The 16184-nt window shown below is 39.2% G+C and overlaps 1 protein-coding gene across 3 annotated transcripts; it reads right to left on the bottom strand.

Annotated features, from left to right (window-relative positions):
- Positions 1–8608: 8608 nt before the first annotated feature.
- LOC107601648 (lysM and putative peptidoglycan-binding domain-containing protein 4-like) lies at positions 8609–14210 on the bottom strand. 3 transcript variants are annotated; one of them, XM_016293905.1, is made up of 5 exons: positions 14102–14210; positions 13793–13898; positions 12025–12314; positions 10387–10931; positions 8609–10035 (listed from the first exon to the last, which is right to left on the bottom strand). In XM_016293905.1, exons 3-4 carry the CDS (start codon positions 12292–12294, stop codon positions 10413–10415), a joined length of 789 nt encoding a protein of 262 aa, XP_016149391.1. In that variant the 5' UTR covers positions 12295–12314; positions 13793–13898; positions 14102–14210; the 3' UTR covers positions 8609–10035; positions 10387–10412. The 3 variants fall into 3 exon arrangements, with proteins under 3 accessions (XP_016149391.1, XP_016149389.1, XP_016149390.1); XM_016293903.1 differs by lacking the exon at positions 13793–13898; XM_016293904.1 differs by lacking the exons at positions 8609–10035; positions 13793–13898 and having other exon boundaries at positions 10340–10931.
- Positions 14211–16184: the final 1974 nt, after the last annotated feature.

Below are 16184 nucleotides of genomic sequence, written 5' to 3'. Positions count from 1 at the left end.
CCATGCCTGAGCAGCTTTTGCTGGAATCAGCCCCAGCTTTCCAGAACCCAAGGCCTCTTGGTGGAATGTATAACAGGTGCCATGCCATTGGTTCCCACAGTGGGGGAGTAAGAAAAACTCCCACCCACACAGGAGCCAGGACATGCCTGACAGCACATCACATTCTTCTGCCAGCTGTGTCTTCTGCTGATTTTCCATAAAAAATTCCCAGGAGACACTGGGAAGAAGATGCTCACCATCACAGCAAAAATAACCCAAAAGAATAACACATGTCTGACCACACACACGCGGCTGCAAGCTTTGCTGTGGTTTTCTTCTCTTCACACCTTACTTATTGCATTTGAAAGCTTATTCAGGTCTTTTTCTTCAGACATATTGCGATGCACCATTCTATTACTGGCAGTTAGAAGAGAAAAAGATGGAAAATATTAGCAAGAATGCATATTCGCTAAAGAAACCAAACTACCCTATTTCTCCCTTGATCCATGTGTGTTTTCTTACAGTTCTCTTTCCTCTGGTATGACCTAAGCCATAGGAGACTTTTGGCAGGGGAATTAAAGAGTTGAACTGCTATTTGAATCAGCACCAAAACCTGGGAGATTACCAGAACTCTTGGAATAAAACTCCCAACTGCACGCTTGTGTGTCTGATGATATGACCTCCGTAATGCCTCTTGTTTGATGCTCATGTCTACATAAGCATTTCAGTTTCTAAAACTTAAAGCAGTGGTTTTCAATCTTTTTGATCTGAAGGCCCTGCATTGTCCAATAATATATTGTTATTACTGTTGTAATTATGATTGCTTGTTGCTTAATCAATCAATAAATGAAAATGGGCACCATAAAAATAATCCATATAGCTTGCACACTATATTATTATTGCTTTTAAAGTCATATAATACATTTGCAGAAAAGTGTGAACTTTAAGATGTTATAAACTGAAAATCTTGCCTTGACAATTATGGTCACCATTCATTGTGTGGAAGATAGCAGCTTGGACATTGTGGTTTTCAATCTTTTTGATCTGAAGGCCCTGCATTGTCCAATAATAGTTCTACAGGCAGAGCTGGGTAAATTACTTACAAATTGTAGTCCGTTACTGATTCCAAATTACATGACAAAAAATGTAGTTAGTAACGTAATCCATTACATTACACATTTTAGGTAATATAATCAGACTACTTTTAGATTACTTTTGACCTAACTCATTTATCACATATCACATATAGCCATTCACATATAGCCACAAAATATATTCCATTCGTTGTATTTAACATCATGAAGTGCATTAAACATTACATCATGTCAAGGTTTCCCAAACTGGGGTTGGTAAAAGGAACTGCAGGGGTTTCGTGAGTTTAAGTAAAAGCTAATAATTATTTAAATTATAAAAAAGTCAAATTAAAATAAATTATTTAAAAATAACATCAATCAAAATAAAACACTTTCTAAAAATATATAATATAATGTAATATAATATAATATAATATAATATACAAATATTTCATTTGTGTACCGGCATTTCATGTGATCATTACCCAACATCAGAGAACTGTAAACATGCAAATGTGATACTTAATTATTAAAATATTTATTTTAAAATCTCAGGGGCACTTAAAGTAAATATATTAGGTGAAAGATGTTCAGCTGACAAAAAGGTTTGGGAATGCCTGCATTACATGTAAGTAAGAGATAACGTGAGTGCATTTGAATGTGTTTGAAAGACAAATAACCTGCCAAAGACAACGTAATGCATGATAAAGTAATACATGATCTGAGTGATATTTCAAATACAAATTAATGTGTTCATCAGTAGTTGATGCAATGTTGAAAAAAAAATCCATGTGGTCAAATGCTGTGTAGCCACCTATAGTAACCTGTCTTTGTGTGAAGGTCCACAAAACTGAAAGACTTTCTGAGTGTACCGTATATAAGCGGTAGGCTATTTTAGAAAGGAACATTTAAAAAATGAAAAAGAGGAATTAGGGAGACTCAATAAATTATTAATAATTTATTGCTATTGTGTGAATAATATGTAATCATGTAATGAAAAAAAAAGTAACTGTAGTCTGATTATGAGTATTTTAATATGTAATTAAATCAAATTAAAAGTACTTAATTTTTGGAATCTGATTACGTAATCCAGAAGACATGAAATCAGTTACTACCCAGCTCTGCCTACAGGTTCAAATCAATTTGAGAGTGAGTAAAATATGACATATGTTTTATTTTTAGGTGAAGTATTACAATTACAAATCATCATAAATGTAATAAAAAATGAATTAAAAAATTTAAATAAACAAAATCTGCACTTTGATTAAACAGTTAAGCAAACAGTCAATTCTTTAAGCATTTTTAAATAACGTTTTGTTATTTTTTACTGTATGTCAATATTTAATGGTCTCAAATCACTCTAAAGAATATCACGAATCTCAAACATAATATAATAAATAAAAAACATGAAAAGTCAAGTGATCATCCATGTTCAGTCACACATCATTTCAAGACTGTTTCAGTAAAATGAATTAAAAAATTTAAATAAACAAAATCTGCACTTTGATTAAACAGTTAAGCAAACAGTCAATTCTTTAAGCATTTTTAAATAACGTTTTGTTATTTTTTACTGTATGTCAATATTTAATGGTCTCAAATCACTCTAAAGAATATCACGAATCTCAAACATAATATAATAAATAAAAATCATCCATGTTCAGTCACACATCATTTCAAGACTGTTTCAGTATTTTTTTTATTATTATTTGCAGATTTTAGAGATACCTCAAAGCATCACCCTCTTGATTAGTCTCTCTCACCCATTCCTGCAATCAAATCGCCCCTGATCTCGAAGCCCATCCCCTCACGACCTAACCTGCTGCAGTGCAACAATGCTCATATTCACAGCCTTCAGACAGTAAATTGCTTCTCTCATTCTTCACCACACCCTGTGCACTCAGCCACCTGCAAAACGAACCCTGCTGGAAATTTCACTACAAATTACCCCGTGTCTGCTCAATCCCCCTGGGAGAAGAAAAACCCCTATTCTCTCCAGGGCCCACAGTAACCGTGCTTATCAAACACACATATAGTAAGTTTCAATAAATCAGCACCTGGATTAAAGCTACAATATATGCACCTTGAGCTTTGGGTGCTTAAAATAATACATATGTATGTGTGTATATGTTTATATAACCTATGCCCATGCATTCCCATAAACCAAGCCTGAAATTGCTATGTGCAAGAACGTTTCAAGGGACAAATGAAAGCAATACCTGTAAGGCGTATTGTAAATAACAATCTTCTACATGGAATGCTTTCATTTTTTTTTCTGCAACTTTAGGATAAGACTGCCCTCTGGTGGATTTCGTTCATAAAACCATCAAACTGGGTGATATATACATGCAGATGAATGAGTTCGGGGCAATACTGCCAGGAAGATGAGTGTTGAAAGCTCCTTGGAAAAAGGATTAGGGCTGTTTTGTGGCCACATGGCATTCTGCCAACCGCACAAGTGAGGAAAGTCTTTAAAGCCACAGTGCCCGAATATCCTTACTGTCTTTTTTGCTCAGCACAGATGCTTCAGCTTGACTGATTTGTCCCACAAGTACACAAGCTTGAGCCTAAGAAAACAAAGCACTTCTCTACAAACACACAACACACACAAATGGCTACTTGCTCCCATTTCGGACCTTTCAAAACAAGATTCCTCTCATAGTGATGTGAATATATATATAATCAAATATTCTAGACATTTAGAATGGTTTCAAAAGGTGTTTTCATAGCAATTCCATAGAAGAACCATTTTACATTTCACAAAGAACTATTCAGCAAACTGTTCTGAACCTTTTTTTTCTTCTAGAACATTATAATAATCTAAAGCTTTTTCCACTATAAAGACCCTTTTGTGCAAAGGAAGGTTCCCATGGATGATAAAGGTTCTTCAAAAAGCCATCAATGCAAATTAAGAACCTCTGTTTTTAAGAGTGTGGAAAGATTCCATGGATGTTAAAGGTTCTTCCTGAAACCATCGATGCCAGTAAATTACCTTTTTTTTTTAAAGGTGTGTTCATGTTTTTAATAGATTTATAGTTTGCAAAACCCTCTGGATACACACTAAGGGAGGTGCTCAGTCTTTCCAATCTGTGCTAACAAGTTTGTCTGTGTACTGTCTTACCAACATTCAAAATTTGAGATAATGTTCCTAAATCTTGGATCATGCAGAAAGCAAAAAGCATTATCACACAGATCACATCAGAACTTGCTCTGGGAGTGTTAAGGTTTGCATAATAACTGCGGTTTGGGTTTGCAGACAAAGAAAGGGGTGGTCCTCTCGCTGAGACACAGACGGAGGGAAGGCACGGGGCCAAAGCTGTGGGGCCTGGAGCAGGATCACAGCAGCGCATGTTTCTGTGAGCTGAGTCTGTGAGACGAAGCTTTCAGGTTGCTATATCAAATGGGACTGAGCCTAAGCAGCTGTTGAACAAACGCTAACAATACCTTTTTTATTTTCTCTTTAAAGTTCTCTAAAGATTTTTAACTCAATAAATTCAAACCCATGTTGACCGTTTCACTATGGACATTATACATTTAAACAAATTAAAATATGAATCCAATATTTTTAGTATTTATTTCATATTTGATATCACCTGTTTGAAGTCTTCTATTTATATGAATTTCTTGAGCAAGAAATTGCTCTAGACCAAAAACAAACAAACAAATGATTATTATAGTTAACTACAATTAAAATCATAAAAAATGTACATGTTCGTTACTTAAAAATAAAACAATTGCTAACTGGAACATGTTTTATTTCAGCTAGTTGCCAAAGCAACATTTCTCTTTTTCATTTAGTTTACTTGAAGTACTATAATAACTACAATAACTAAAACTGAAAGAAAAATAGTAATAATAATAATAATAAAAAATAGGACAATGAAGACTTGGATTCGGAGTGCATAAAAGATTGGAAATGCATGGTATAGGACGCAAAATCGGCTACAAGTTTGTGGGCAGAGACAATTTCTTGGTATTCCCTTTTAGGTAAGTTCTAAAAATGACAAAGTTTGTTTGAAAGCGAGTTCCTATAAAATAAGTAAAACTTCAAGTTGAAAAAAAATTACTAAAAAACAAATATTGCGCTTGTTAGCAGATTCAATGCTTGTTAGCGTTCGTATTGTGCATTCTCATATTAACATACAGTATTTGATTGACTGATCATGTTGAGAGTTTTACTACAGTCCGTCACCATTTACGAATACCATAGAAATGAATGTGTCATGCTCTAAAATGAATCCAACCTGTTACAAAAAACTGTCTGTGATTCCTCTCATAAAACTTCTTGTTTCACTTCAACATTATTATCCACAGAATAAAATGTAAATATGTACCCCTACTGGTCAAAGTCATAACTCTGCAAATAATGGTACTTACATTAGCCCTTTGTACTGCTTTTCCTAAATTCACCAACATTAGTGTTTTTTGCCAGATGGTGTCGATGATAAGAAATATCAGAAAAGCTGAAACAAAGGGGTATATTGGGTTTGTAGAGTTTGCTATTATATAGACTTTAAACATACAAAATCCAAAAGATACTTTACATGAAACATTAAAGGCTGCTTTGATTACACAGTTCCTATATGTGGCCTTTTCATAGAGTGATAGTGAGAGAATAATGATTAAAAATCAACATGGGTCCAGGTTTTCCTCTGTTTACAACCCTGACCCTGAGCAACTACATAGGACATTACTCAGAAAGCAGAAACCCTTTTAAATTGTTTTTATTGGTCAATTACTGAAGAGCTGCACTGTTGAATTACAGACCATTAGAACCCAATACCATACATTTTTCCCTATTCTTTTTGTATGAAAAGGAGTTTTAAGGTATTCACTCACTGGCCAGCCCAATGCAATACACATATGTAAGAAAAAAAGTACTAGTACAGTACTAGAACTCAAAAGATATCTTTTAATATCCAAAGGTCAGAATGTGTCCATCTGCACATGAGTTTAGCACTTCCTGTGAAATATGTCTATTAATCTAATTTGGCACTGCTAGCACATTGAAACAACTATTTGGTAGTAGTTCTGGCAAAATCAAAACAAAATAAAGGGATAGAAATGTGAGTTAACACAAAATACCATTCAGACAAACAGGTATAAAGTTGCAAAACATCAAACCTTTTGATTTTTTTTTCTTTGTTTCCTTCTTTGCATTTTTCTGTAAAATTGCATTAATTTCACCAAGCATTGATATACAAAGACAGGACCACAACACATATGATCAATTTTATGAGAAAGGCTGTTTCATGATGACTTTTTTTCTCCACAAAGAAAAATTGTTATAACCATTTCATAATTCAGTTAAATAATAGCACCCATGAAACCAATAACAACAGTTTCAGCAGTCTGAGTGTGGAGTATAAGCAGATGCAACACTCAGTTTGTAATGCAAACTCATAATCTCATTTGTTAAATTGTCTCGTTATGTACCTTCACTATGCAAATTAAATTAAAATGATAGTTCACCCAAAAACTTATGTTATCATTTACCCACCCTCATGTTTCTCCATATTTATATGACTTTCTTTTTCTGTGGAACACACATTTTGAATAGTGTGGGTTCCCTATTGAATGGGAACTCGCACTGCGTCCCCTAGAGGACACTTTGGGGAATGCCCTCAGCGTGACTGGTGTCTGAAGTGCATGTGGAAACACGACAATGAATTTGTCATTGGCCTATGACGTGTTACTGGTGCGACCAAGAGTATAAAAGGGCACCTGTAGCACACGTCATCAGTTTCTTGTCTTCAGCCGTTTGTTTGTGTGTGCTTGTGTGACAAAAAAAAAGAAAAGAAGAAAGGTAAAGCATGAGTGAGCGCAGTTTAAAAGATGTGTCCCACCGTGTGAAAGGTACATCACACCTAGCGATTCTCATGAGCTATGTGTGGTGTGTCTGGGGGCACAGCATGCACGGTCGGCTCTCGAGGGAGCCAGCTGTGCCCACTGTGATCGTTTCACAGTGAAACAGCTGCACTCTCGTTTAGCTCTGTTTACAGAGGACGGAAGCCAAGCGTCTGCACCTCGTGGTGCTGGACCCGCTGCTGCCGAGGCAGAGCGCCATCTGCACTCATGGGGGTCGCAGTTAGATCTAGCCGATGAGTTAGGGACGCGTCTCTCCCTATCCCAATCCTCGGTCGCCAGCTCTGTTGCTCTTGAACCGGATCTGGAAGCCCGGTCTCCGGTTTCTTCCGATCCAGCAGAGAGCATGTTACTCGGCCGGTCTAGCTCCGAGGAGATAGACGTGACAGGAGTTGAGGCAGAGGCTACATCACAAACTGCCTCCTCCTCGTCACCCGCGTATGGGGAACTCTTGGACGTCATGACCCGCGCCAACGCCAGGCTAATCCTGGACTGGTCGGCGGAGATGCAGGAACGCGTGTCTAGTAGCCTTCTGGATGAGCGCTTCCTAGCAGGTCATAAACGCTCTGCCCTTCCGAGCCTTCCATTCCTACCTGAGCTTCACAGCGAGCTGTTGAGGTCATGGAGGAATCCTTTTTCTGCCCGCATCCTTCCCCCTAACAAGTCAAACTACGCTAATGTGAAGAGGTTGGAAGACTGCGGGTACACAAAGATGCCTCAGATGGAGGAATCCCTTGCAGGTTATATCGCTGCTCCCCAGGCATCTTCGTGGAGGGCTCCTACCTTGCCTTCGAAGCCATGCCAGTTTACATCTAGGCTCGTGGGCAAAGCATACGCGGCGACTGGGCAGGCGGGCAGTACCCTGCATACTATCTCTGTATTGCAGGCTTATCAGGCGGATCTTCTAAAGGACGCTGATGCGGCGGGGGGCGTTGCTCCTGCTGAAATCGAGGAGCTCTGCCGCTCATGTGATGGCTCGCGCCAACAGCCGCTCTCTTGCGGCACTCATTGTCACGGAGAGGCATTTATGGCTTAACATGTTGGGGCTAAAGGAGAAGGACAGGTATTTTCTCCTTGATGCCCCGGTTTCGCCTGCCGGGCTTTTCGGAGCTGCTGTTGAGACAGTAGTCCGTAAGTTCAGGGAGGCGAAGGTTAAGTCAGCGGCGTTTGAGCACTATATCCCTCTGTGGGCAGAGAGGGATATGGTATTTATTCTCGCTGTCCTTTCTGTCAACCACCTGAAGCAGAGTCAGAAGGTGAGCGTAGCTGCGAGAGCCCCGCTTCCGAGGAGTCGGGGCGCTGGGCAGCGACCTCGCTCAAGGCAGATACAGGACCTCAGGGAAATTATCTAAGCCAAGAAAGGCAAGCTGAAGCCCTGAGTCCAAGGCTTTGATTTGATTTACTGTTAGCTTTTGTTAAAGGGGTCATATGATGCGATTCCGTTCTCAAGCCCGCCGCTTCTACTCACTCTAGCCCTCCGGCCGTTCCTCACTGTAGCCCCGGCCTCTGCTCACTCAAGGTCGCGCGGGATAGCTGGCCAATCACAGCACATCTTGCTTTTCAGACCGATGAGCTTTGTAAAAATCGACACGTTTCAGAAAGGCGGGGCATAGAGGAGAAACAATAATGTACAGTATGTGGAAAATAATGTGTTTTTTTAACCTTAAACCGCATTAAAAACACATTTCATTACACCAAAATACACAAAATAATGTTCTTTTTAGCAACATCATATGACTCCTTTAAATAAAGGCCCTTACTGCCGCAGTTGAATTTTGATTTAATTTTTGCAACTTTATGTTGTCATTTGCAACTTGAAACATATTCTTTCTTCTACTACAATTTTGTCATGTAGTAGGGATCAGTCCCTAATTTCAATTCGTAGTTTTCCCAGTACAACGGCGGCTTTCCCGTTGTATCGGTGTTAGGTTGTGAGATGTGTTGAGGAACGTGGGCTATTCCGCGAATCGCGTCCCACTCCTTCAGCTATTTTCTCTGTTATACAAATTGTGTTATGGGTTTAGAAAGTTGGGAAGAATCTTTTCTTGCTTCCCACTCCTTATTTTCAAGTAAACGGAATGAGGCAGGTTGCCTCCGTACTGCAAAAGACTGTGAGATGTGTTGAGAAGATGGACAGTATTGCAGCTTGCATTCCCACTTCTTAATCTGTTGCGCAATAAGGCAGGGCACTTCCCTTCTGTATTGCGCTTAACACTGTGAGATATACAGTATGCAAGAAGGGTGGGCTATTCCACGGCTCGCGTCCCACTTCCATGGCTGTAATCCTCACAGTATTATATGGTTTGAAGTAGATGGGCAGTATCGCTTCTTGCGTTCCCACTTCTTATAATTTACTGTGTGATAGCGCAGGGAGGGTTTTCCCTTCGTTTTTGTGCACAGATGTGAGAAGTACGTAGAGATGGTGGGCTATTCCGTGGCTTGCATCCCAGTTCCTCGGCTATGATCCTCACAATATTATAACGGTTGGAGTAGATGGGCTGTATCGCTTCTCGCGTTCCCACTCCGTATGACCTGCAGTGGTTAGCACAAGGGGTTTCCCTCCGTTTGTGTGCATAGATGTGAGAAGTGCGCGGAGATGGTGGGCTATTCTGCGGCTCGCGTCCCACCTCTTTGGCTGTGATCCTCACAATATCAAGACAGTTTCGAGTGGATGGGCAGCACCGCTTCTCGCGTTCCCATGTTAGCGCGGGGGGGTTCCCTCTGTTTTGCACTCACAGATGAGAGGTATGCGGAGATGGTGGGCTATTCCGCGACTTGAGTCCCACTCCTGCTGTGACCCTCAAGATACTAACGTATGGGAATAGGGGTAGTATCGCCTCTCGCGTTCCCAATTCCTAGCACTGTTGTGCAATAAGGCTTCTTTTTGTGAAACGAAAACTGTACGTTGATGGGTGACTGTGACTGGCCCGCGTCAACTCTGACCCTTACAGTGTGTTGGCAGTTGCTGGTGTGTTTCTGGGGATAAGGACTTCTTAGAGTTCCTGGCTTATGCCCGCCGATAAGGCACTCATTCCTTCAGCATGGTGGCGTGGGTTTTCGTTCCCCAAAGTGTCCTCTAGGGGACGCAGTGCGAGTTCCCATTCGATAGGGAACGTCTCAGGTTACCCATGTAACCATGGTTCCCTGAGAAGGGGAACGAGACACTGCGTCCCCTTGCCATGCTTCAGGCATTCCTGTGCACGTCTCCTTCAGACAAGAAGCTGATGACGTGTGCTACAGGTGCCCTTTTATACACTTGGTCGCACCAGTAACATGTCATAGGCCAATGACAAGTTCATTGTCGTGTTTCCACATGCACTTCAGACACCGGTCACGCTGAGGGCGTTCCCCAAAGTGTCCTCTAGGGGATGCAGTGTCTCGTTCCCCTTCTCAGGGAACCATGGTTACATGGGTAACCTGAGACAGTTTTTTTTATTGGGTGTGTCATACTCCAAGTCTTTTGAACCCAAATGTTACCTAATATTCCCATGCTGACCTTCACCCCGTACTCTTTGAGGTATTGAAGTTGCCCGTGATGTTGCCCACTATATTGTCCACTACTGATCCTCCATTATCTTGAGTTTTAAAATATACCACATAGAATACTGGCAGGACAATGCCAATGAGTAACATTGCAATTACAGCGTTCCACCACTGGATTCCCCAGTCTGCACCATAGCTGCGCAAACGCTGGCTTCTCCACCCCCATCGTTTGGATACCCTGGAACCACTGGAAAATACCTCTTCTGAGGGGTCTGTGCTTTGGATCAGACGCTCAATGTCACTGTCCACCTCTTTTAGGTAATTGGTGTACTCCTGCACCTGAGGTCTTCCCGAGACGTTTGCTTCAGCACTGTTTGATGATGCTTCATCATTGTAGGGTCTTTGCTGGGGGTTCCTGAGCTCAGAGTTGGCCTCGGTTAGCAAGCCATGCTTCTTAACAGGGATTTTGATTGACTTCAGTGCATACATGTCCTGCTCTTGAAAAAGGTTGTTCACCCTTTTTATGTCAGCCACCTGGAAGTCATAGAAAATTATTATTTTTAAAGGAAAAGTTCACCCCAAAAATGAAAATTTGCAGCAAGTGTACTCATCCTCAGGCCATCCAAGATGTAGATGAGTTTGTTTCTTCATCGGGACATATTTGGATACATTTTGCATTACATCATTCTGCAGTGAATGGGTGCCATCAGAATAAGAGTTCAAACTGCTAATAAAAACATAACAATAATCCACAAGTTTCACAGACATGACGAGTAGCCAGGTATGGTGTCCCATACTCAGAATTTGTGTTCTGCATTTAACCCATCCAAGTGCGCACACACACACACAGCAGTGAGAAGTGAACACACAATGCGCCCGGGGAGCAATTGGGGTTTGCCTTGCTCAAGGGCACTTCAGTCATATGTATGGAAGGTTAACGTTTGTTTTATTTTAGGTTCCTGCCAGGACTGAGAATCAAACCTGTGACCTTCAGGTTACAAGTCCGACTCTCTAACCATTAGTCCACAACTGGCCCAACAGCACCATATATATTTCTAGCCAAAATATGAGTCTATAATCCATAATAACATTTCCCCCACTGAAAAGTCCATCCCCTGTAGTGCTTTCAAGTCTAAATCCACTGATATATTTGTTTATAACTGTTATGAACGGTTTTTGCTTGTAAACAGTGCTTGATTTATTTTGTTTGCATATTTCTCTCCTGATTCAGACAAGATGATTTTTTTCACTGGAGAAAGTAATATTATGGAGGACTTGTATGTTAGCCGGAAGAAATGGTTTGAAGTTAAAAACACCTTAATGATGGCTTTTCACTTCACAAGACATTAATTGATGGACTGGAGTCGTGTCAACTACTTGTGGATTACTGATGTTTTCATCAGCTGTTTGGACTCTCTTTCTAATGGCACCCATTCTCTGCAAAGGATACATTGGTAAGCAAATGATGTTATGCTAAATTTCTCCAAATCTGTTCCGATGAATAAACAAACTCATCTATATCTTGGATGGCATGAGGGTGAAAACATTTGCATAAAATTTACACTTTTGGGTGAACTATTCCTTTAAGGGCCTAAATGAGAATGATCTACGCAATCAAACAAGATACCTTGCATCCATATTGAAGGGCCAGTTTGTTGAGATTGTCCTCATGTGAGATGTCCCGTTTCAACAAGAGCATTTCTCCCACTTTTTCTCTCTCCTGTGAGGACGACTCTCTGCTCCGCGGCCGGAGCTCCATGACATTGAGTTCCTCATCCTCAGATGACACTTCTGGTTCTTCTTGTCTGTGTCCGAACATATACACTTGGCCATCCGCACTGGCATGTACATCCACTGGAGCCTGAAAGGCTCGAGGGAGAGGATCTCCTCGCCTCATCACTGCAACTAGACCAATATCTAGAAGAATAAGTCGTAAGGCCAGTTCAGTTGAACACTAATGTTCAAAAGTTTGGGGGTCAGTAATTTTTATTTTTTGCATTTAAATGAATTAAAACTTTTATTCAGCAAAGATTAATTAAAATGTGACAGTAATTTACAATGTCACAAAACATTGCTATTTCAAATGCTGTTCTTTTGAACTTTCTATTCATCAAAAAAAAATTATCATGATTAACAAAAAAAAAAAATGTTTCATCATATTAGAATGGTTACTGAAGGATCATGTGACACTGAAGACTGGAGTAATGGCTGCTAAAAAAAAAATCAGCTTTGCCATAACAGAAATTACAAAAATAAAATATATGAAATTAGTGTAACAGTTATAACAATAAAACTGTAATGTTTCACAGTATTACTGTTTTTTATAAGAAAAAAAATGCAGCATAAAAGAAAGATTTATAAAATATTTAAATAAAATAATAATAATAATAATAATAATAATAATAATGATAATAATAATAAAATCCCTAAACTTTTGAATGGTAGTATTCATCAACTTTGAGCATTTTTATTATTTAGGAGTTGGTTTATATTGTAAATAAATAATAAACTAAAAAACTAAATTGTAAACTAAATTATAAACTAAAAATCCCATGGCACTTCTCGTAAAAGAGTAGGGGTGTATCTCAGGTGTCTTGGCCAAATTCCCTCCACTGGCCCTGGTCAGTCATGGCCTCCTATTAATAATCCCCTTCTACTGAATTGGCTCTATCTCTCCTCTCCACCTATATAGCTGGTGTGTGGTGAGCGCACTGGCACCATTGCAATGTGGCTGCCGTCGCATCATCCAGGAGGATGCTGCACACTGGTGGTGGTTGAGGAGTGACCCCCCTCATACTTTCACCATTTGCAATCAAGCAGTAATGATGTCAAATTATGTAAAAATATGATTTAATTGTGTATATTTATGATACATAGAATGCTAGCTATAAAATTAGCCTTATAAAGATAAAGGCGCTGCATTTTATCAATGTTTAAAATGTGTTATTATTTCCAATAAAAATGCTATTAAACACAATTTAAGATTTATTGAAAATTACATTGTGGGAATGTTCATGACTGTCAGAAAACATGTTCTCCTGTGCTGCATAATATACATTGTTAGAAATTGATAACCAAAATAAATAACTGATTTAGGGTGTGAAACTTGTCTTTTAAAATAATTTAGTTTTTACAGGATCAAAAGTGCCCATAATTACAAAAAAAAAAAAAACTCCAGCACACTGCTTGAATAACTCTTGCAGGGAAACAGCATTCTAATCTGCAGTCAGCAGATTACAGTCTAATAGCAGGCAGATATCAACTTTATTGTAATAGACTTTGTAACTACAGTAAGAAACATACTGCAGAATGTAAACAACACGCAACCGTCCATGCATCATTGTTCATTAGTATACATCTACTGGTGACACTGTGACACTGTGGAGACTTACTACCTCAGAAAACATCAGAGCTGGAAAGTGATTGTCTGTAGCTGAAACAACAGCGGATCAGCCCAGAACACCGTTAGGTGAAATGTCTCAAAAGATCTGCACAACCAAACTGGACAAAACATAAGGCAAAACTCAACAAAATATACCTTACATTTGTTAAGAATGAAAATGGAGTATGTGTACGGTAAACAATTATAATTTAGCCGACACTCGTAACGTTAAGGTCATTTTATACTATCAGCTCAGTAAAAAAAACCTACGATTTTTTTCATAACTTTCCCAGTTATTGATCTGAATCTGAATAATACTCACCTTTCTAGACAAAAGCAGCTACATCGTACTGACAAAAAAATATCCCCAAGTGTCATTTTAGAAACTTCATACCGCAACCGAGTTTGCTAGTGCTGGCGAGAAAGCCACTGTAGATTGACAGGTCCTCCAGCCAATCAGCTCGTTGAAGAAGGCGAGTCCTCTACTGCAGATCTCCTGTATATTACGCTGCCTATTACACAAGTGGTTGCGTGCGCGATACTTTTTTTGTAAATAATACATGACATCTTTATTTCGAAATCAAAATATGGTGTCAGGCGTTCAATTAGAATGTTAAAGTGCCATGGTGGATTATCCGTGGTTTATGTTTTCCCAAGACTATAAAGTTTCTCTCTGTGTTAAGTGTGGTTGAGAACACGGGCGCCTCTTACGTGTCACGGCAGGATTTAGTAATTCTCATAAGGTGAGACCTGTAGGTGTAGTCTATTTGAAACACTCGTGTCTATCATTTATGAGGAAGTGTGCCTATTGTTTTTTTTTTTTTTTTTATCAATTGTTACTACTATATAATCAGAATAAAGAATAAATTAATAGACATAACCTTCAAAATCAATAGGCCTATTAAAAGATTTAAAATATTATTTCTTTCTTTCTATTTGGTGCCAAGAAACATTTCTTATTACTATTCACCTTGAAAACAGTTAATATTTTTGTGGAAACTTTCATTTTTTCCCCAGAATTCTTTGATGAATAGAACATTAAAAGAAGAGCATTTATAAATATTTTGTAACCAAAGACATTAAACGTCTTAATCATTGTTGAATAAAAGTATTAATTTCTTTATTACATTATATAAAAGGTACAATGATATAGTCATAGGAATTTTTCCATTTTGAAGTCCATTGTGTCTTGGATGTAGGCTGCTATTTACATTTTTTTTTCTTAGTCACCACATTGAGTCAAATTATCTGCGGACCATATCTGGAATACTACTACTACTACTACTAATAATAATAATAATTGAAATGGGCAGCAGCAGCAACAAAAGTCGGTTAGGCCTATTGTGTTTCATTGTTTCTGCGTTGATACTCAAACATGTCAGTATGGTTGGAAACATGAAGCTGTGGGTAAGGCATTGTGACAAAAAACTTGAGCTGAACACATAAAGGTTGAATCACGTGGTTTCGAAAATCAGAAATATTTCGAAAAGGTTATACAGGCTTGGAATTACAGGGTGACTAAATGGTGGCATACTTTACCCTTTTTAATAGGCTAAATAAGAAGAATATATATGCATAAATGCAAAATCGTTACATAATAGGCCAAATACTTCTACAGGTTTCACTGGGATAAATGTGCTGGCAGCTCACATCACAGCACTTCTCAGTTTGATCTCAAGATGTCGCTATATATCTGCAGTAGTTTCAACCCAATATGCTCAAGGATGGTTTGCAGTAAAGCGTTTTAAACCTCTATTTGCCAAAGGTCCATGTCCCTCATTCACCTCCTTTGTCAGAATATTCTTTGTCAGCAACAGAGGAACTTGTCCGCTCCAGTCCAGGAGTCAATTACCATGGCAGGGCTGTGTCAGAGCACGCGATGCTTTTGAGGTGCTTCAGGTCACCTTAGTCATTCCTGCTAAAGCACAGGTCAACGCTCAGTCTCAGCAGTTCATGATGGAGGACACGAGCCTGCCGTAGTTGATCCACATTTGGATACTGATGTTGGGAGCCCTGGGACATTTGTCAGTCCTATGTAAGCTTGACTAGCAGGCTTTGTTTGAGCAGATATACTGTATGCCCTCTGCTTGCCATGGGGTCAGATATAACAGCAACACACAATATAACACACACACACACATGTTGATCATAAGAGACTTCTTTCAAATTTTTTATTTTTTTTTGCCTACATGTTTCACTGATCTTGAGTTGTGCGAAAAAGTGTGATCTTTACAAATCCAATTTAGGCCATGCAGGGCCGTTTCTAGGGCGCCACCAGCTGAAGGGGTGCCAATGAGCGCACGTACTGGCACTTTTAGCAGGGTTGTGATAAAGAGTAGCACGGTCACCCTGAAATATGACGGCCGCCCCCACTGGATCCCCCAACATTATTGGGCTAGAGTACT

Source organism: Sinocyclocheilus grahami, unplaced genomic scaffold, assembly GCF_001515645.1.
Source record: "Sinocyclocheilus grahami isolate Dianchi unplaced genomic scaffold, SAMN03320097.WGS_v1.1 scaffold309.1, whole genome shotgun sequence".
NCBI classification, from domain to species: Eukaryota; Metazoa; Chordata; class Actinopteri; order Cypriniformes; family Cyprinidae; genus Sinocyclocheilus; species Sinocyclocheilus grahami.
Note: the sequence above shows the minus strand (reverse complement) of the source record. Positions and strands in the feature narration are given on the sequence as shown.

Bases quoted from the DNA above. Each gene is read 5' to 3' on its own strand.
- LOC107601648 (XM_016293905.1), bottom strand. From the start codon at position 12,294: ATGAGGCGAGGAGATCCTCTCCCTCGAGCCTTTCAGGCTCCAGTGGAT. The intron at 10,932-12,024 runs GTATCTTGTTTG...TATGACTTCCAG, and splicing joins CCCTTCAATATGGATGCAAG to GTGGCTGACATAAAAAGGGT.